General features: G+C 41.7%; 1 protein-coding gene across 1 annotated transcript in view; it reads right to left on the reverse strand.

Moving 5' to 3' along the window:
* The window catches only part of VWCE (von Willebrand factor C and EGF domains), a 463,775-nt gene that overhangs the window by 74,203 nt on the left and 371,325 nt on the right, over positions 1 to 18,247 (reverse strand). Inside the window, exons 24-26 of the mRNA XM_085648045.1 lie at positions 8,929 to 9,011; positions 7,805 to 7,910; positions 3,668 to 6,508 (exon numbers count right to left, since the gene is read on the reverse strand). Of these exons, the coding sequence (XP_085504171.1) occupies positions 5,094 to 6,508; positions 7,805 to 7,910; positions 8,929 to 9,011 (1,604 nt within the window). The 3' untranslated portion in view covers positions 3,668 to 5,093. The remainder of the gene's footprint in view (positions 1 to 3,667; positions 6,509 to 7,804; positions 7,911 to 8,928; positions 9,012 to 18,247) is intronic.

Genomic DNA, 18,247 nt, shown 5'->3' on the forward strand with positions numbered 1-18,247 from the left:
TCCTGTTGTTGATTGTCAGGCATCTGAGAGCGCCTTTGTAGAAGTGCAGCTTACTAATGATACAAGGAGAGTCAAATGGACTAAAGTTATTAATAAAAAAGGACACTTGGAGCAGATGAGGGAGCTGGTGGCACGTGCAATAAGTACCATTCAAAATTGTGTTACACAAGAGGAAGTTAATTTAATGGTTTTACAGGTCCACAATGAATTGTTTAATGAGCTTAAAGGCTGTTTTATTACAAAGGTTAAAAACTTTCAGAAAAATTCTGGCCCTAAGTAGCCGCATGGTACAGGAAATCCTGTAGAGAGGCTTAAAGAACCCTCGCAAGGGCAATTAGATTAAAGAACATGGGAGACATCAAAAGGGCAAGGGCTGGGTATAAGTTAGTCCAACAGCAAGCTAGAAGGGAAAGGGATGAGCAACATTGGGATGAGTTGTTCAAGGCCAGCAAAGGGAGAAGCATGTTTATTTTTTGGCATCTTGTGAAATGGGGCAGAGGCAATTTGAGCCAAGCTCCAGTTAACTATGTAGCCCCCGAGATGTGGGTATCACACTATAAGGCCCAGTTCGCCGTTGCGGAACATGACTTAGAACAGTTTAAAATGCCCCTCTTTAATTCCTCTCTGCATTTTACAAAGCAAGAGGTGGAAATAGCGTTAAAGTCGGTTCCGAGAGGTAGGGCACCTGGGTTGGATTGTATTCCAGCTGACCTGTTTCTGCACGACAAATCGAACTGGGTAACATATATCCAGCTACTTGCAAATGCCATTGCCAGTGGTGCCCCCATGCCCGACACATGGTCAGGAGCGGAAATTCTCCCAATTTTTAAGAAAGGGGACCGCTCCAACCCTGGCAACTACAGGCCTATAAGCCTCATTGATTGTATTCAAAAAGTCACAGCTAGGCTGGTATTAAGTCAAATTCAGGCCTGGAAAGATGAATTTGAAATTTTGTCTCCATTGCAGGCGGGGTTTCGATCACATACCAGTACTATTGACCAGGTTTTTAGGTTTATTTTAATTTACTGGCGAGTGGTAATTATAGGAGGGGGTACCATTTATGCGACTTTTATTGATCTTAAGTCGGCTTTCGATCTTGTCCCACGCACCAAGATGTGGAGAGCATTTGCGGAACAGGGCATGCCATTCGAATTATTGGCCATTTTAGTCACATTACATGACTCTAATTATGCACAGGTACGTTGGGGCCTGCAGGGGAGTGTCACCGATAGGTTTCCCATTGCAAAGGGGGTTTGACAGGGGTGCATTCTAGCACCAACCCTCTTCTCTTTATTCATCAATAGGGTAGTGCTATACTTCCAGAATCATCCCACTGATGCTCCTACCCTAGCAGGCATGAAGATTCATTTGCTCATGTTTGCGAATGATACTTTGAAAATCTCCAAGACACAAAAAGGACTCCAGTCAGCTATTGTTAGATTTGAGGAGTTTTGTCGGGACCACGCCCTTGTAGTTAATGTGGAGAAAATAAAATGTATGGTTCTACACAAACACAAGGTTATAAAAGGCAGAGTTGCTATGAATGAAGTTACCTTTGAGCAGACTCACGTATTTACATATTTGGGGATTACATTAGGTTGAAAACTTAATTGGAAGCCCCATATTGATCTATTGGTCCTTAAACATGCCCAACTGTCCGGTGCCCTATTGAAGGAACAGCGTCTTTCCTACACCAAGCCTGTTGCACCCGTCCTAAAAATATTTAACTCTAAAATTAGTGCCTCGGTTTTATATGGGGCAGAATTATGGGGATTTGACAACTTAGTTCCCCTGGTTATAGCCCAAAACAAATTCCTGAGGGCCATAACTGGTCTTCCTCAATCAACACCTTTATTGCCCCTCTTTTTAGATTTGGGTTGTTATTCAATTGAGGACTCTGGGTTACACCAGAGTTGTCCCTGTACGCTCAGACTCTTCTTGAAATCAGGTAGGTAGACCGTATGTGTAAAATCCCCTGGCTGAGACGGGTAAAAGATACTTTGAGTGAGATGGGGATGAGTAGACTGTGGGAGAATACTGTTGATAATCCTTTCCCTTCAAAGAAGGAATTTAAGGCGTTGTACTGGAACATGGTTAAAATGAAGCACTTTTTCTCACTAACAAGGGAATTCTTAGAGTATAGACATGACATAGAGTATGAGAACTATTGGGATTTTTTTACTGTCTTTAATGATAGGAAACTCTATCATCAATTTAGAGTGGGTTCTCCCCTGATTAATTTGCTTGTTAGTAAATGGCATGCCCTGAACCATAGCAAATGCCCCTTCTGTCTAACACAGAATCAATCCTTAGCTCACATTTTATTTGTATGCCCTGCTTATAAAATTCCTAGGCACAAATGGCTCAAACCAATTTGTTTGATTTTGGGCATTAGTTCCGGCAACTAAGCATTCAGGATTTTAAAAACTGACACTAATGAACCCATAGTGATTGCAGCTGCCAAATTTCTAAGTTGAATGTGGGCCATACGTGCAAAGAAGATGAGGCCAAGTTAGTTTGTTTTTTGAAAAACTAAAACAAAGTTTTTAGATGAATATAATAAAGAGGGGATAGTACACATTGTTTTGTGTTGCATTAGAATTTAGTGTACTTACCTGGTTATTTTTATATATAAGATGATATTCACTGGTATTGATCTCTGCGGCACAATGGTCAGAAGTTTTATTAGTTTTGATTATTTATTACAAACTAAGGTACCTTAACATTGTGGATCTACTTCTTTCTTTTTGACTGTTATTCTATTGTATAAACTTGTAAAAATCTATGAAAATGCAATTGAGTATTATGTTTTAAATGTAAATGTATTTTATGATTTTTAATCAAAATAAAGACATATTGAAATTGATATACACACACACACACAATCTCCTCCCCCCCCCCTCCCCTCCACCCCGGCTGCTGAAGATAAATGTGACCCAAATGCCCCAAAAACAGGTTATTTCAAACCAGGGTACTAATAAATATAGATTAATTTATTACTACAGTGCAAACGTGTTATTACAAGAGTAGGCAGGAACTTATTCAAGAAGCCACTGATTAACCCCTAAAAGATTCCATTCAAAACTTTGCTTTCACATAAGTAAACATTTGAAGCTATAAGAAATAAAGTATTTGGAATGGGGAATAACCCAGCTAACCTGGAATTACTGGGGGCCCTCATTCACAGAACTAACTTAAGACAAAATCCTAAACTTACTACCATTTACTAATTTTGGTATTCACAGAAGGCACTTACTCATTTTGGTATTCACAGAAGGCACTTACCCATTTTGGTATTCAGAGAAGGCACTTACTCATTGATGAGTGAGTGCCTTCTGTGAATACCAAAATGAGTAAGTGCACTTACTCATTTTGGTATTCTCAGAAGGCACTTACTATGATGAGTAAGTGCCTTCTGTGAATACCAAAATGAGTAAGAGCCTTCTGTGAATACCAAAATGGTAGTAAGTTTAGGATTTTGTCTTAAGTTAGTTCTGTGAATCGGGCCCTGGGTCTTTATCTGCTGTTAAGGAGCGTAAACAGTTAGCAGGCTCGTCTGAGGTTATAAACAACTCAGAGTGGGGCCCAAAGTCATCAAGAATAAACCACTGATTACAAAGTTGTTTCTTCATTATATAAGAATGTAGGAAACCCAGACAGCACTTACCTTGAAGTTAGGAGGTAATCACAGGTCAAAGCACTGACGCATGGAAGAGAGAGGTTCAATTTTGTGGAACTTGGAGAGTATCAATCCAGTGGAACTTGGAGGCAGTTGGCAGCAGAATGAAACCTTACATTAGAGGGTACGTAGAATGAAACTTAGGTAAAACAATGTAAATGAATGGAGTGATGAAGTATTATATTTCTGTGAAGCAAGAGCATCATCTAACCTGGAGAGATAAAGGGAATATTGAAACCTAAGGAGACTAAGTGAATGAGTGAATCCAGAAAATGGGCAATAGGGTAGTAAAGCTAGGAAAGAAGAAGAAGGCAATGAAACTAGAAAAGAGTAAAACATTGTGGAATTTAGACATAGGTGGCAATATCGGAGTGCTGAGAGAAAGAAAGGGAATTATACTTAGTGGGGAAGGGGGGGAAATTGAGCCTGGATTGCAGTAGGAAATAATGGACCTTGGAGAATGGGGGTCTTTTAGAGCTTAGCAAGAGGCTGACGTAATGGAGACCACAGAGAGGGGGGTAATAAAGCCCAGAGAGGGGACAGGGCATAATGTAGATTTCATAAATGTTTATAATAGGGCATGAACCAGAGAAGCATGGAGAAAAGACAAAAAAGTCAACTGCAAAAATGAAGAGCACAGTGGTGTCTCTAAGAGAGGAGGAATATTGGAGCTGAGGAGAAAACAAAGTAGATGAACATGAGAAGACGGGAAACAATAAAATAAGGAGAGTGTGAAAGTAAAAGTAGAAGTGAAAGATGACCTAGAAAGAGAGAGATGGACAGTGAGAGTTAGTGGCAAATTTGTGGAAGATTCAGAAGAAGGTGTGGAGTAATAGAAGTTGGAGAGAGAAGGGATGAATTGAACCCTGGGACCGTCTAATGGAATAGTGGAGCTCATACACTTCAGCATTGTTGGAAGTGAAATGCGGGAATATGGAGCAATGTAAACAAGGGGGTTGAATTGCATACAGGAGTATTGTACTAAAAGGAGGCCAGAGTTCTGAACAGCGGAAAGTATGAATCTGTTTCCAATACTAGTCAACACTCCTTTGTTTCCTTGGTGACAGAGGATTTATGCCACCCAAGTAATCATTGTAAGATTAATCCAAGCTCATTTTGCTTGCATTAAGGCTGCACATAGATTCTCTTTCTTCGAAAAATGGGCACGTTCTGGCACATTGCTAATGATTACTGGCCAATACTTAACTTGGTGAACATTTTTTTGAAAATGTAGTATGTTGTAAGAAAGGGCAAGTACTTCCTAATGGCTGAGCATTACATGTTGAGCCTCTTCATTGTTTGAAAAGAGAAAGACAAAATTGGGTATGTGACACAAAGACCACATTGTTTCCTCTTGGAGCTGACCTTAAGCTCAATGCAAGAGATTAAGGATGATGCTAGTGATAATAAGACATTATCCAGAGGAATGTTCCTGCCTCTGCATTTTCCTATCTCTCTGTAACACTAGTAGCTTGTGACTCCTTTCCAAAGCAGTAACAGGAGGGCCTATTGTCTCATCAGGCTCCTCCGTGGCATGCAGGGTCCTTGAGCTTTGCAGGACAATTAAAGATGCCTTTGTTGGTGAAAGAGATGAATCAAATACCAGAGTTTTGGAGGTAGCTGGCACACCTATCAGAGGGGGTAGGGAATGTCCATCAGCGTCTGTGGAAGTAATGCAAGCACTAAAGACTTTCGTAGGAGAGAAAGAAGGCCCCAAAACACCTGTAACTGTGCCAGTGTCACCCAGAAGTGCTATCGGGGGCAGAAGAGGATTGTGTAAATGTTTTTGAGGCATCAACGTTTGTAGGAGTGGTGGTAAGGGCAAAGAGGAGCTAAGAAACTCGTCTTGGACAACTGAGGGGCTTCCCACTGTAGAAGACAATGACGGCCTGGGGACATCAGCAGTAGAATGAGTATGGTAAGATCTTGCACTTATGGTCTGAGAGGGGACATCCATCATTGTATGAGGTAGAGAGGGATCAATTAATTGTTTAGGAATCATAAAGCAGTCAAGACATTTTGGAAAATGTAAATTTGACATTCTATCTTGTTTAAGGGGTTGCGAATGAACATGGATGTCTGAGGAATAAGGAGGGAGAACAGAGATCTCTTCTGTAGAAAACATAGAAGACATATGGGTAGTTGTAAGACTTGAGGGTGATGCAGGGACAGCAGTACTAGCAAGAGATGAGAAATGATCTGCTGTAAAAATCTGAGAAAGAAAGGTGTCTTGAGTTGGATGTATAGAGGAGTAAGTTTCTGTGCTAGGAATTGGAGGAGGTTTCATCATGTGGGCAAAGCTTATTGTGGAAATTTCATTTGTGGGAGGCACCCTAGGTAAGTAAGTTATTTTTGAGCTGATTGATTGAATGATAGAAACTTGGGGTACAATTGGAGTCATTGTAGGATATGAAGAGGTAACTTCAAGTCCTGACAGGAATGTAGTGGTTGTTGGGTGAGTGGGTTCAAGCACTGTGCTGTTTGTCATGTGGGTGGAAATGTCCCAGGTGCCCATCGTAGCTGTAGCAGAAAAGGTGGAGCGCTGTTCAGAAATGGTGGGCCGTTCATCTGGTAAGCCGAAGATATCCTGAGAAAGGAGGATGTTTTGTGTGTTAGCTGGCAGTTTATCTAATTTTCCCAGTGGTGGTCTCTTCCTTCCTAAAATGAGTTTGCGGAGCTTAGATTGTTGCTTCGGATAAGTAGCAGGAGTGGGAGCACTGACACCATTGACCAATGGGTCGGTTACTCCTCTGGGATTTCGGAAAACCTTCATTGATTCAATTTCTTCAAAATCGGATAAAAAGTGGCTATCCAAAAGTAACTCATCATCTGAAAGAAAAATCAGTGATAAAGCATCATGAGAACACTGTCAAAAAGAAATATAAGTTGAAGCAAACTATGCTGTTTTATAGACATTCCACTTCTGATCCTTTAACTCCAGGCTCCAGTCTTATTTTTGGCTGTCCCCTCACCCAAAAGGTCATCTGTTTCCCATAGTAATTCCGTTCTCTCTTGCTCCTTCTGACTTCATACCAGGTGTTCTCTCTACCTAATGTTTACAGAGTGATATTATAAATTCCTTTCACCCATACTATCATCTCACTTCTCAAATCTTTGCATGTATTTTTCTTCCTGAAACATTTTAATAATCTCCTACCTCTTCTATCTAACATCTCTTGTGACTCAACACAGCCACTATGTCTTGTCACTCACTCATCATCTTATCTGTTGTCACCAGCCATAACTGCTGCAACTCCTTTCCTAGCAAAGCTCACACAATCTCTTTCAATGATACACTGTTAATCAATTGTTCTATGATCTCTGGTCCCTTAAGCTCTGTTGACATACTTTAGCTCTTAACCCTTCCAATATATATCCAGCACTCATGAGCATTATGACACATTCAGTCTCCTTAATCCTTTTGTCCACTCATGTACCTATACAATTGATCACCTCCCCCTGCTGCCCTCTGCCCCTCTCCTCCTACGCTTGTGGTCATCTTCATTTACTCAACCCTTATTGGTCATCCACATCTTCTTTACCCCATCTATCATCTCTTATTTACCACCCTTTTCATTTTTTCCCTTGCTTAGTATTTATTTATTGGGAGTTTTACAATATACAACAAACTTTCTTGGTTTCAGTACACAATATCAATTTTCTACAATCTTCTATCAACCTTTCCATTGCCAACTCCCTTGCTCTTTTACTCTGCAATAACATCCCTTCTGCATCCCTAACAATTTCACTTTTATGCTTATTCTCTCACATATCAAATGATATAATTATTCCACCAACAAATATTTATAAATGAACACTGCTCTTTGTATCCACTACAGCTCCTGCTTCTATTTGGCTTGCCTGCTGTGTTTCCAACTCTTTTGCCCTCAGCTTCATTCTCATGTGTCTTTTCCTTCACTGCTCTTGCAGTACCTGCAGATACTTTTTTGAAACTTCTCATGATGCATCTTTCCTCAATCCTTTTTCTTAAATCTGGTCACTATCAATGTGCAAGGACCACCATTTCCACTGCAGCCTAAGTTGTGGCTGCAGACACTACAATGAATGAGAGGGGAAGTGGCTGCCAGTGGTGCTAATGTTACATGCTCTCGTATAGTTACATACCTTCTGGACAGACCGGACAGCATGTCCCAGCTGCATGTACAGGTGCCTGCTCACAGTCAAGCAGTGGACAAGAATCCCCTTTCCATTCACAGTGCACATTTCCTGCCTATGGTGAAAAATGCAGTATTACTTCAAAGCTCAGAATATTTGGTTGGTAGAGTATATCCATGGTTCACTTCTGATATTTTCTCCTCCAACCACAGAATAGGACCATCAGGGAGTTTGGACCAGAGCGACATCTTGTGGATCAGGATCCCTTACTGAATGTGATATAGCCTTATTTAGGGGCCACTGCGAGCTGTGAATCAAGGTCCTTCATTGGTGTGAATTGCTGGCCTTTAGTGTGCTTGAATCGCGAGCCCTCTGCATTGCTGCACCTCAAAATAATAGCCTAAAAGAGTATGACTCATGTGCCCACTGAAAATATAAGTTAAGGCTATTTGGAAAAAGCTAATCATATATCTAACAGAGCATGTGACTGAGGGGCTCTAGTGGTTTGAACTATAAACCTAAATTGGTGTGAATCAGGGGCTCTCAAAGTGGGCACAAAAGGAGCAATTACACTTTCTGAACCAAGAAGTGCAAATGAATTATTTGCACTCTGTGGATGTTAATTTGGGGACCCTTAGTCAAAGCAAATCACGGGCTCTGCATCTGTATATCAGAGGTATGCAGTTGGAGTGACTCTTCTACAGCTGTGAATGAAAGGCTCACAGTAAATATCAATCAGTGGCTTTGGTGTTTGGAATCAGAATTCTAAAGAAGGTATATCATTGGCCCTGTGTAAGTGTGAATCAGTGTCCCTTAGTGGCTGGGAGTTATGGTCACTAATGCATCAAATAAATGTGCCTTCATACGTGTTGATCATGAACCCTAAGTATTTGTGAAGTAATGTCCCTAATCCAGGTATTAAATGGCTTTTAAGATTGATGTAATGCATTGGTTCTCATGATGTATGGTGTTTTTAAATGTTCAAGAAGCTTTAACCATCAGTTGGTGAATTATGATTACGTACTCAATGTGGATGAAGAAACCCTGATGTTTCAATGATACCGCTTCCTTTTAAATATGGACATTGTTATTCTCTATCTTGAAGGATGGGTTTATGCGTAAGGCATACCTACCTCACAGTGACAAAGGATGCAAGGGTCTGCCTTTGATACATAGTAGCCTCCATCTTCTAGGACCTGATCCTCGTACAAACATTCTATCCACAAAGGAGACAAAAGGTTAGAGAGGATCTACTGTGCTCAGCATCACGATCACAAGAATATGTTATCATTTACTAAAATGTGCAGTCATTCTTTATGATTTGCAGTCAGTCGTAAGCCCTGTAATCAGTCTAAAGATAGGTAAACATTCTGAACATCTGGAAGAAGTACTGATCTGCAAAGGTTCTATACATCGACAATCTACACTCTTAAAATCTGCAATAATTCTTAGGATCTGTAATCATCTTTTAGATCTGTAGACATTTTTCCAAGGAGGCAAATTATTTACTTCTAAAAGTATTTTGACAGTGCAATTAATACAATGAAGATTCACGTGCTGTGCATTATTCTACCATACAGCAGTTAGGTACACAGTTGCAACTGTTAAAAAAAAACACATGGTGCAGCTGGTCTGGAAAAATGTCCTTACCAGTGCCTTTACTTACATCAATTGAAAACCTTAAGTGCCCCATGATCTGGTGCTATATTCATATTCCTTTCTATACAAAGGTCGTTTTTCAAAACCTTAACCTTAAAGTCAAGACCTCTGTACACTTCACATGGAATTTAGAAGAAGTCCACTTGAATTTAAACTGATTTCAAAACTCAAAATGTCTATTGCAGGTAATCTATCAGTCTATCATTGATCTATGTGCTCTGCACAGAGTGCCAAGTAGTACTCCCCTTGTGAGACATTTAGATAGATGTTCTCAGATTCTTAAATAAATTATTTTCAAGAGACAGCCAGCAGTGGTGTTTCTGGGCTGGTCAAATATCTCAATCATATAGCTCTTTTATGCCCACTACTGGAGTTCTGACTGCCCACAAAACTCAATCCTTGGTCAATGTTTTCACAATATTAGTAGGGCCACCTAATTTCCTTGTTCACATAGAAATTTCCAATTCAAATTGCATGTATCTGTAATCCCTCCTGTTTTCAATTACTTTCCATATTTCGTTTTTTCAATTAATTTCCAGACGTTGGTGTCTTTTTCCATAAAGTCTGATAGATCAGACAGGACTAGGACACACGCACCAAAAGGCTGCTCGAAATGAGCTCAGACATTTAAATGGGGAAAGAATGGAAAAGAAGAATTTTGAGAAGGAGGATAAATCAAATTGCCTTGAAGAAGGCTCTATACGGGATTAAACGCATTGGCTGGGTCTGTTTTAAGTGTGATGGAATTGGATACTTAACAAAAAAGAACTTTAGGGAAAAAGACACCAACGTCTAGAAATTAATTGCAAAATGAAATATGGAAAGTAATTGAAAACAAGAGTGATTACAGATACATGCAATTTTAATTGGAAAGTTCAATGTGAACAAGGAAATAAGGTTGCACTCCTAATATTGCGAAAATATCTTAAATATATGACTATGCACTGTTTGCCCATGCATGTGCATTACGTTTTCTATTTGGAAAATGCAAGTAAAAGTTGTAAAAATATTGACTATGGGCCCGATTCACAGAACTAACTTAAGACAAAATCCTAAAGTTACTACCATTTTGGTATTCACAGAAGGCACTTACTCATTTTGGTATTCATAGAAGGCACTTACTCATTTCGGTATTCACAGAAGTTAGGAGTCCTAACTTTAGGACTCCTAAATGCCTTCTGTGAATACCGAAAGTCTTAAAGTTAGGATTTTTCTTGCTTTAGGAGTAGTAAAGTTAGGACTCCTAACTTTACTACTCCTAAACTGAGAAAAATCCTAACTTTAAGACTTTCGGTATTCACAGAAGGCATTTAGGAGTCCTAAAGTTAGGAGTCCTAACTTTACTACTCCTAAACTGAGAAGAATCCTAACTTTAAGACCTGCGGTATTCACAGAAGGCATTTAGGAGTCCTAAAGTTAGGAGTCTTATCTTTACTACTCCTAAACATAGAAAAATCCTAACTTTAAGACTTTCGGTATTCACAGAAGGCATTTAGGAGTCCTAAAGTTAGGACTCCTAACTTCTGTGAATACCAAAATGAGTAAGTGCCTTCTGTGAATACCAAAATGGTAGTAAGTTTAGGATTTTGTCTTAAGTTAGTTCAGTGAATCGGGCCCTATGTATCTACACCAAAAATGTCTGTAAGTGAATATTGCTTATAACTGTGGCATTAGGTACCTTTTCACTGAAAGAGTGCTCCAGAGGCATGCCTGATGCATGTTTCTTTGTTGATTGATAGCATTCATGGTGCATTTCACAATACACACTGGCAAACCTGATTTGGTAACTGTGTCACATTTGGCTTGCAATTCAAAAACGTGCCCAGCAGCTTTGATCCACTGTTGTGGTTTTTCTAACTTTTAGTTATGCAAATGTTATTCAATTGTTCATATATTTGATGATGGTAAAGGTTTAACTCAGAAACGGTTCAAGAAGTATGTTGTTCTTATTGCCGCTGGATCGATAGAAGTTTTTTTAGATTTAGCAGCAACAACACTGAAGTCTTGGTCGTTTGGGGTCCTCTTTTTGTTCGTCAGATATTTGGTGGCCTCAAAAAATGCTAGCGGCTCCACTTCTGATTTCCCCTGCCTGAAACTTGGGTTTGTTTTTTTTACTGTAACACTTCCTCTGTTACTTATATTTGAAAAGGTAATTAAATTTCCTTTCTTTAATTAAAGTTTTTGAATAAAATGGGTACAATTCTTCTCATGTACTGTCACAAAACAGAAGTGCAGATTGTTATGGCTTCTCCCTGGATAAAACAAGCTCCTTACATCGTGGCCTGCCTGTGTCCCTGGCAGCTAAACTTCAAATCACCCAAAACCATGCACCCTCTCCGGTTTTAGGCTTGCAGCTAGAGAAATTATTCAAAGAACTTGGAGGCAACTCATTGACTACTAGACGGAAAATGTATTTTGTTCAAGATCCTATGTCTCTGCCACCATGTGAGTCATCAAACAAGCTTCGTGCTCTTGCAGTCTCACCACAGAAGAGTGGAGATGCCTTGATTCAGACAGACCTGCCAAAGAAGCTATTACTCTTGTAGTGCATTGACATGAAACACTGCCTCGAATCCCTAGAATTAGTGCTCACACAATTATTGGTATTTTAACACAATTAGGGCCATATGTAGGTATCATACAATTTACCGATTCATAAATACCGAATTTTACCGAATCGGTAATTATGAATCGGTAAATAGTATGTAGGTAAACAATCAGTAAAAATTACCGATTCGGTAAAATTCGGTAAATGAATACCGAATCCAAAATACCGGCCGGAATCATGATTCGGTATTCGGTAAATACCGAGGTGGTATTTACCGAATCGGTAAATGCCGAATCGGAGTTTACCGAATCGGTAATTCAAATATACATCACTTGATGAATCAGCCAATCCAGTGCAAGGCCAACCCCACCCAACCAGGAAGTGGCCACACCCAGGCAGGTGCACACAATCAACAGACTCTGGAGAGGCTGGGAGTGCAGAGCAGAGCAAGGGAGCCAGTGCCTGATTGTGAGCCTCAAACTGACAATGTCCAGCCAGGAGACAGAGAGAGAAGGAGGGGAAAGGAGGAGGAAACAAAAATTTAGCCCAAAGGAACTGCAGGTACTAGTGGAGGAGGTGGTCAAGCAGCACCAGAAGCTGTTTGGAAAGCAGTCCCTGCAAGTGCCTGAGTCGGAGAAGAGGAAAATCTGGCTGGGAATCCAGGCGCAGGTGAATGCAATCGGAGTGACCCCCAGGGACATAGACGTGCTGAAAAAGCGGTGGTATGACCTACGCATCGTCACCAAGAGGAAGATGGGGGAACTGCAGAAGGAGGCCAGCCAGACAGGAGGGGGAAGGAACAGGGCACCTGCCCTTACAGAACTGGAGGAGCTGGTGGAGTCCACAATAGAGCCCGAGAGTGTCGTGGGGATTGGGGATGCCGACAGCTCTGCCAGAGCCGCCACCAAACAAGGTAAGACGCATTCACAGCAATGTGGCCCCCACTACCCCTATCCCAACTCCCCAAGTGGGCAATGAGTATCCCACTCCAGTCCATGTGTTAGTGCATACTAGCAATGCATTATGGGAGATGTAGTCCGGGAAACCCCAACCATGAACTGAATAGCACAGAACAACAAGGCATGTTACACACATTAGCGAAAAGCAGGCAGAGGACAATTTGAGAGTGTTTCAGAATTGTATTGTGATGCTAGCAATGCAGGTCTTCAGGTACACTGAGCTGATGTTGCATTTCTGCCCACAGACGATACATTGCGCAGGACTGCACATGAGACGGGAGAGAGGGCACACCGGAAAGACAGCTCAGGGAAGGCCACCACCAGTTCTGGCCAGAGATCAGCACCACATGCAGCCTCACCACCACAGCCAGCATCACCACCACAGCCAGCATCACCACCACAGCCAGCATCGCCACTCATGCTGGAGTCACCGGCATCATCACTGCCTGCATTGCTCAGGTCGAGGAGGCGTGCTGCTTCCAGGTTGCAAGTGTCGGATGGTAGCCATGCCAGTGTGCCCTCCGCCTCTGAGGGAGCACACACAGGTGCCAGACGTCGCCGCAGGGCTCGGGTGCAAAGTCCACCACCACAGGGTGAGAGCCATGGAGTGTTCTCGGGGCTGGAGGGCACCATGGTAAAGATACAGCGCCTACAGGCAAGGGCAATGATGTCAGTGCAGCGGCAAATGCGGGGACTCCAAGATACATTTGTAAATATGGACAGGGGCATCAGCGCTATGGCTGAGGGAATGAGCGAGATGGCTGCGGGCATGCGGGACATGTCCCAGTCCGTCATGCTGCTGTGCAGTAAGTTCGATGCGGACAGAGCTGCACGGCGCCGGGAACGGCAGAGAAGAGACAATCATACAAGGGCAGTCAACCGGCTGGCAACTGCCACTTCGCTGCTCTGCAGGCGCTCTGTGGCAATGCAGGAGGGCCTGACGCACTGCAGCAATGACGTCTCAAGGGGGATGGTGAGGGTCACCAGTGCACTGGAAGTGCTACTGACAAGCCAGTCGGCCACAACTGATGCTGGGGATGCTGTGGACAGCGTAGAAACCACCAGCAGGAGCAGCAATACCCCCCTGTCCCAGATACACGGAGGAGCAGCAGGCGGCATAGGGCTGCCACTAGCGAGGATGCACAATCAATGGCATCCCGCACTGTAGTGCGTGGGCGCAGACACTAATGCTGCACAGTATAGCATGAGACATTTGGGTGAAGTAACCCTTGATTTGCAACTGGTGATTGCACAATATTGAGAGGACAGGTTTTTCTTTGTGTTGTGGCGTAGTGCCACATAATTAAACTACGTCATGCCATCCAACTTCTGTCTGTGTCCCCTTATTAACTCAGAAATAGTTGCATGTGATCTCTGCCCGTCTCTCATTGGTTGCTGTTGCCACTCCAGCTGCGTTGGCCTCTGGCTGTGCAGACTCATCATCATTGTCCTCATAATCAGTTAGCTCCACCTCTGTACCTCTCTTCGTGGCAAGGTTGTGCAGCATTGCACAAGTGGCAATGATTTTGCAGCAGATGATGGGTGAGTACTGGCGTGCGCATCCGCTTTTGTGGAGGCAGCGGAACCTGCTTTTCAATAGTCCAAACTTGCGCTCCACCACATTGCGTGTTGATTTGTGTGCCACATTATATCGTCTCTCACTCAGGGTTGATGGGTGTAGGTAGCGAGTGAGGATGAATGACCGCATGGCATATGCACTGTCGCCTAGGAGAGTAAGAGAGAACCATCAGTCACATGCCTCAATACACAATAATTTGCACTAAGTATTAGGGAGCGTCACAGTGATTTACCTAGCAGGTATCCTTCTCCAAATTCTCCGGCAAGCAGTCGTGTGTAGATCCCACTGTTCTGGAAGATGAAGGAGTCGTGGGTGCTCCCAGGAAACTTTGCTACGATATCAGTGATAATGTTCCCTGCATCGCAGATTACCTGCACATTTATGGAGTGGGTGGACTTTCTGTTCCTGTAGATGTGCTCAGTGGCTGCTGGTGGGCAGATTGGAATGTGTGTGCCATCAATACAGCCTATGACATGCGGGAACTGTGCCATCTGGTAAAAGTCTGTCTTGGTTTTCTACAGTTCAGCCTGTGTGTTTGGGAAGCTGATGTAGTGTTGCATTCTCTGCATCATGGCATCCAGGAACTTCCTGAAGAAACGGGACAGGCAACTCTGGGATAAACCGCCTACCGCAGCTATCACCCCCTGGTAACTGCCAGATGCAAGTAGATGTAGGCTACAGAGAACCTGCACATGTGGTGGTATGGCATACGCCCTGCTTGTTGGCTGGTCCAGGAGTGGGTGCAGGTCCCTTATCAGGTCCATGATGGTTTGTGGGTGTAGCCTGTACCTTTAATGTATCTCAGCCTCAGTCTGTTGAAAGAGTGTGATGCGCTGTCTGTAAATGCGTTCCTCCAGTCTCCAAATCCTCAGACCTGCTGCCTGTAGACGTAGGCGCCTTGCAATCACATACAGAGCGGCCATGGTGTCCACGCTGTTGCATTTTGGGATTGCTGATATGCACTGTTGCTGATTACCACCTGCTTTCAATCTGTGTTAATTACCGACTCTTAAATACCGAATTTCATGGATTTCTTAAATACCGAATCTACCTACATCTCTTTTCTCGTTTTACCACTTCATATTTACCGAATCGGAAAATATGTATTCGGTAAATATGAATCGGTAATTTAGAATTCGGTAAATATGAATCGGTGTTTACCGATTCTTATTTACCGAAACCTTCTTTTTGGCCTCCTACATCTCAATTGACTAAATACCGGTCGGTAACGGGATATTTACCGAATTTCGGCCGTTACCGACCAGTATTTAGCTACCTACATATGGCCCTTAGTGTTTTAAGTGTTACCCTTCTATAAATCATATGAATTATACCTCTGATTATTGTTTTTTATTTTAGTTTAGTTTATTGATTCAAATGTTCAGTCTTTGTAAACCATTACACCAAAACAACTTATTTTACATGCTTAGAGTGTCATAATAAAAAACATTGATAGGAGGTTAAAAACCGTTGAACCTTATTCTACACTGAATGAACTCAAGTCCAATTTATATTGTCCATAAAGTGCTAAAAACTTAAAAATCCTCTTCATCATAAAAACGATGGATAAGACTTTGAATCTGTATATAATAAACATGGAAAGACAACGTGCTGCTACCTATCATTAAAAGTGTTTAAAATTTCCAATTATTCAGAGAATCTGTTTGGATTTCCTCTGGAATTCGACCTAATTCCAGTAAATACTCATTTAAAATGTTTACCCCCCCCCCTGCAGACTAAGAAGATCGAGGACCCACCTAACCAGGTGATTATGGCTTCTCTGCATGTTTGAATGTTCATCTTTATAAATATTTCTTTCAAAAATATCTTTCTTTCTTTTAATAACTTTAGACATGCACAAAGAATATGTAGTAGAGATTTATATTTGTAATTGCACAGTCTGCAGTCTTGATTTTGATGCTGGCCTTACTAGGAGGGGATGAGATCCTTTGCTTCCCACATACCAAAGCATAATTTAATGAATAATTGTTTTAAGGCCGTTGAAAAGTGAGCTGATAAATATTCCTGAGGTTTCCTTGTACCATATGACTTGATCACCATCCAAGAATGACGTCTTTCTAATAAGATGTTCTCATCTGTTGAGTGTGACAGGAGTTTTATTGTCAAATTAATTACTTTGTGGAGGGCCACTTTCCCCATGCAGGAGTTCCAAATTTCTTGATCGGAAAAATCCTCTAAAACCTGGCTTAGGTAGCAGCCCAAGGGACCTTGGGGCATATCAACAACAACCGGCGATAATTATCTCTAAGCGCACTTAGCGCTAGGATAATTATCGCCGGCTAGCTTGAATTTTTATCGCTGAGATAGCGTGCTATTAGCAACGCTTATCTCAATAGCGATAAAAATCCTCACGCTAACGTGAGATTATCGCTGGAAACCCAGCAATAATCTCACGTTACCTTGTTGATAGGGACAGGCAAACTTAGCCATGATATCCTCCTTCCATAGGATATCATGGCTAAGTCAGAAAAATACCAGACGTAAAAAAGCAGCGTTAACCGCGGTTAGCGCTGCTTTTTTTGTCTCTAACAGGGTTAGCGACATTCTTGATAATAGGAGAAATGTCGCTTAGCGACATTTCTCCTATTATTTTACTCTGGAACGCCCCCTTTGCATCTCATTAGAGATACAAGGGGAAGCGTAGAGTAAAAGGGTGCTAAAATGCAAATTTGCATGTTAGCACCCTGTTGTTGATAGGGCGCTAGTTTTATCTCTCCTTTTTTGGCTTTTAAAGCCAAAAAAGCAGAGATAAAGCCCTTGTTGATATGCCCCTTGTATTTTATTCTCTCTTTGTGCATCTATTTCTTTCCAGCACAGGTTCTCGATAGAATTGGTTTTGGATGCTCGGAGCCTCCCACATAGTTTGATAAATGCACCTTTGCTCCGGAATATTTGGTTGGACAAACCAACTCGAGTCCGATTTGAGCCGGTGATGCTGATTGTGAATGAGGAAGACTTTTTTTATAAACTTTTGTTTGGATATTATTTAAAGTTGAAATTTCACGACCTCTCATTATTTTGGTTCCATATGTGACGGATAGTAGGTAGCTATAGGATGGATGTAGGAAGCTGGCTCTGTATATACTATAGCAAAATGAGGTACAGTGTGCACAGAGTCCAGTGGAACCCCAAAGGTGGGCAGAGGTCAAAGTAGATAGCACGTTACTCTCTATTTGTGGTAGTGTGAGAGAGGAGTAAGCCTTTTCAGAGGGTAGTGTTAAGCATTTGTTGTACACACTCAGGCAGCAAATGATGTCGCACACTCAAAGATTGAACTCAGACCAATTTGTTTGTATCACAAATATTATTAAGTTATTTTATTTCTAGAACCAAGCCAAGCCTGGTGCAGGTCAGTGAAATAAATGCTTTGCAAAATCGTATGCAATGTTTTACAGCTGAATGCAAGTTCAAATGCAGTTGATTGAATTATAGGTAAGTCAGTGTTTCAAAATTACTTTTCAGTTACTTTACAGATAACTTTGTACGTTACTTTTTTAATTAATTTTTCTACTCAGTGTGATATGCCTAGATATCACACTGGGACATTTCCTAGAGAAAAGGTAAGTAAATCAGGTTTTGTACATTTGCAGTTTTTCAGTGTTTCATACAAACCAACTCCACACAGTACAATTTTCAAGGAAAAAGAGTCCATTTATTCCTATGGAGAAAAATGAAGTTAACGGTAT

This window comes from Triturus cristatus, chromosome 3_2 (assembly GCF_964204655.1).
Source record: "Triturus cristatus chromosome 3_2, aTriCri1.1, whole genome shotgun sequence".
Lineage (NCBI taxonomy): Eukaryota > Metazoa > Chordata > Amphibia > Caudata > Salamandridae > Triturus > Triturus cristatus.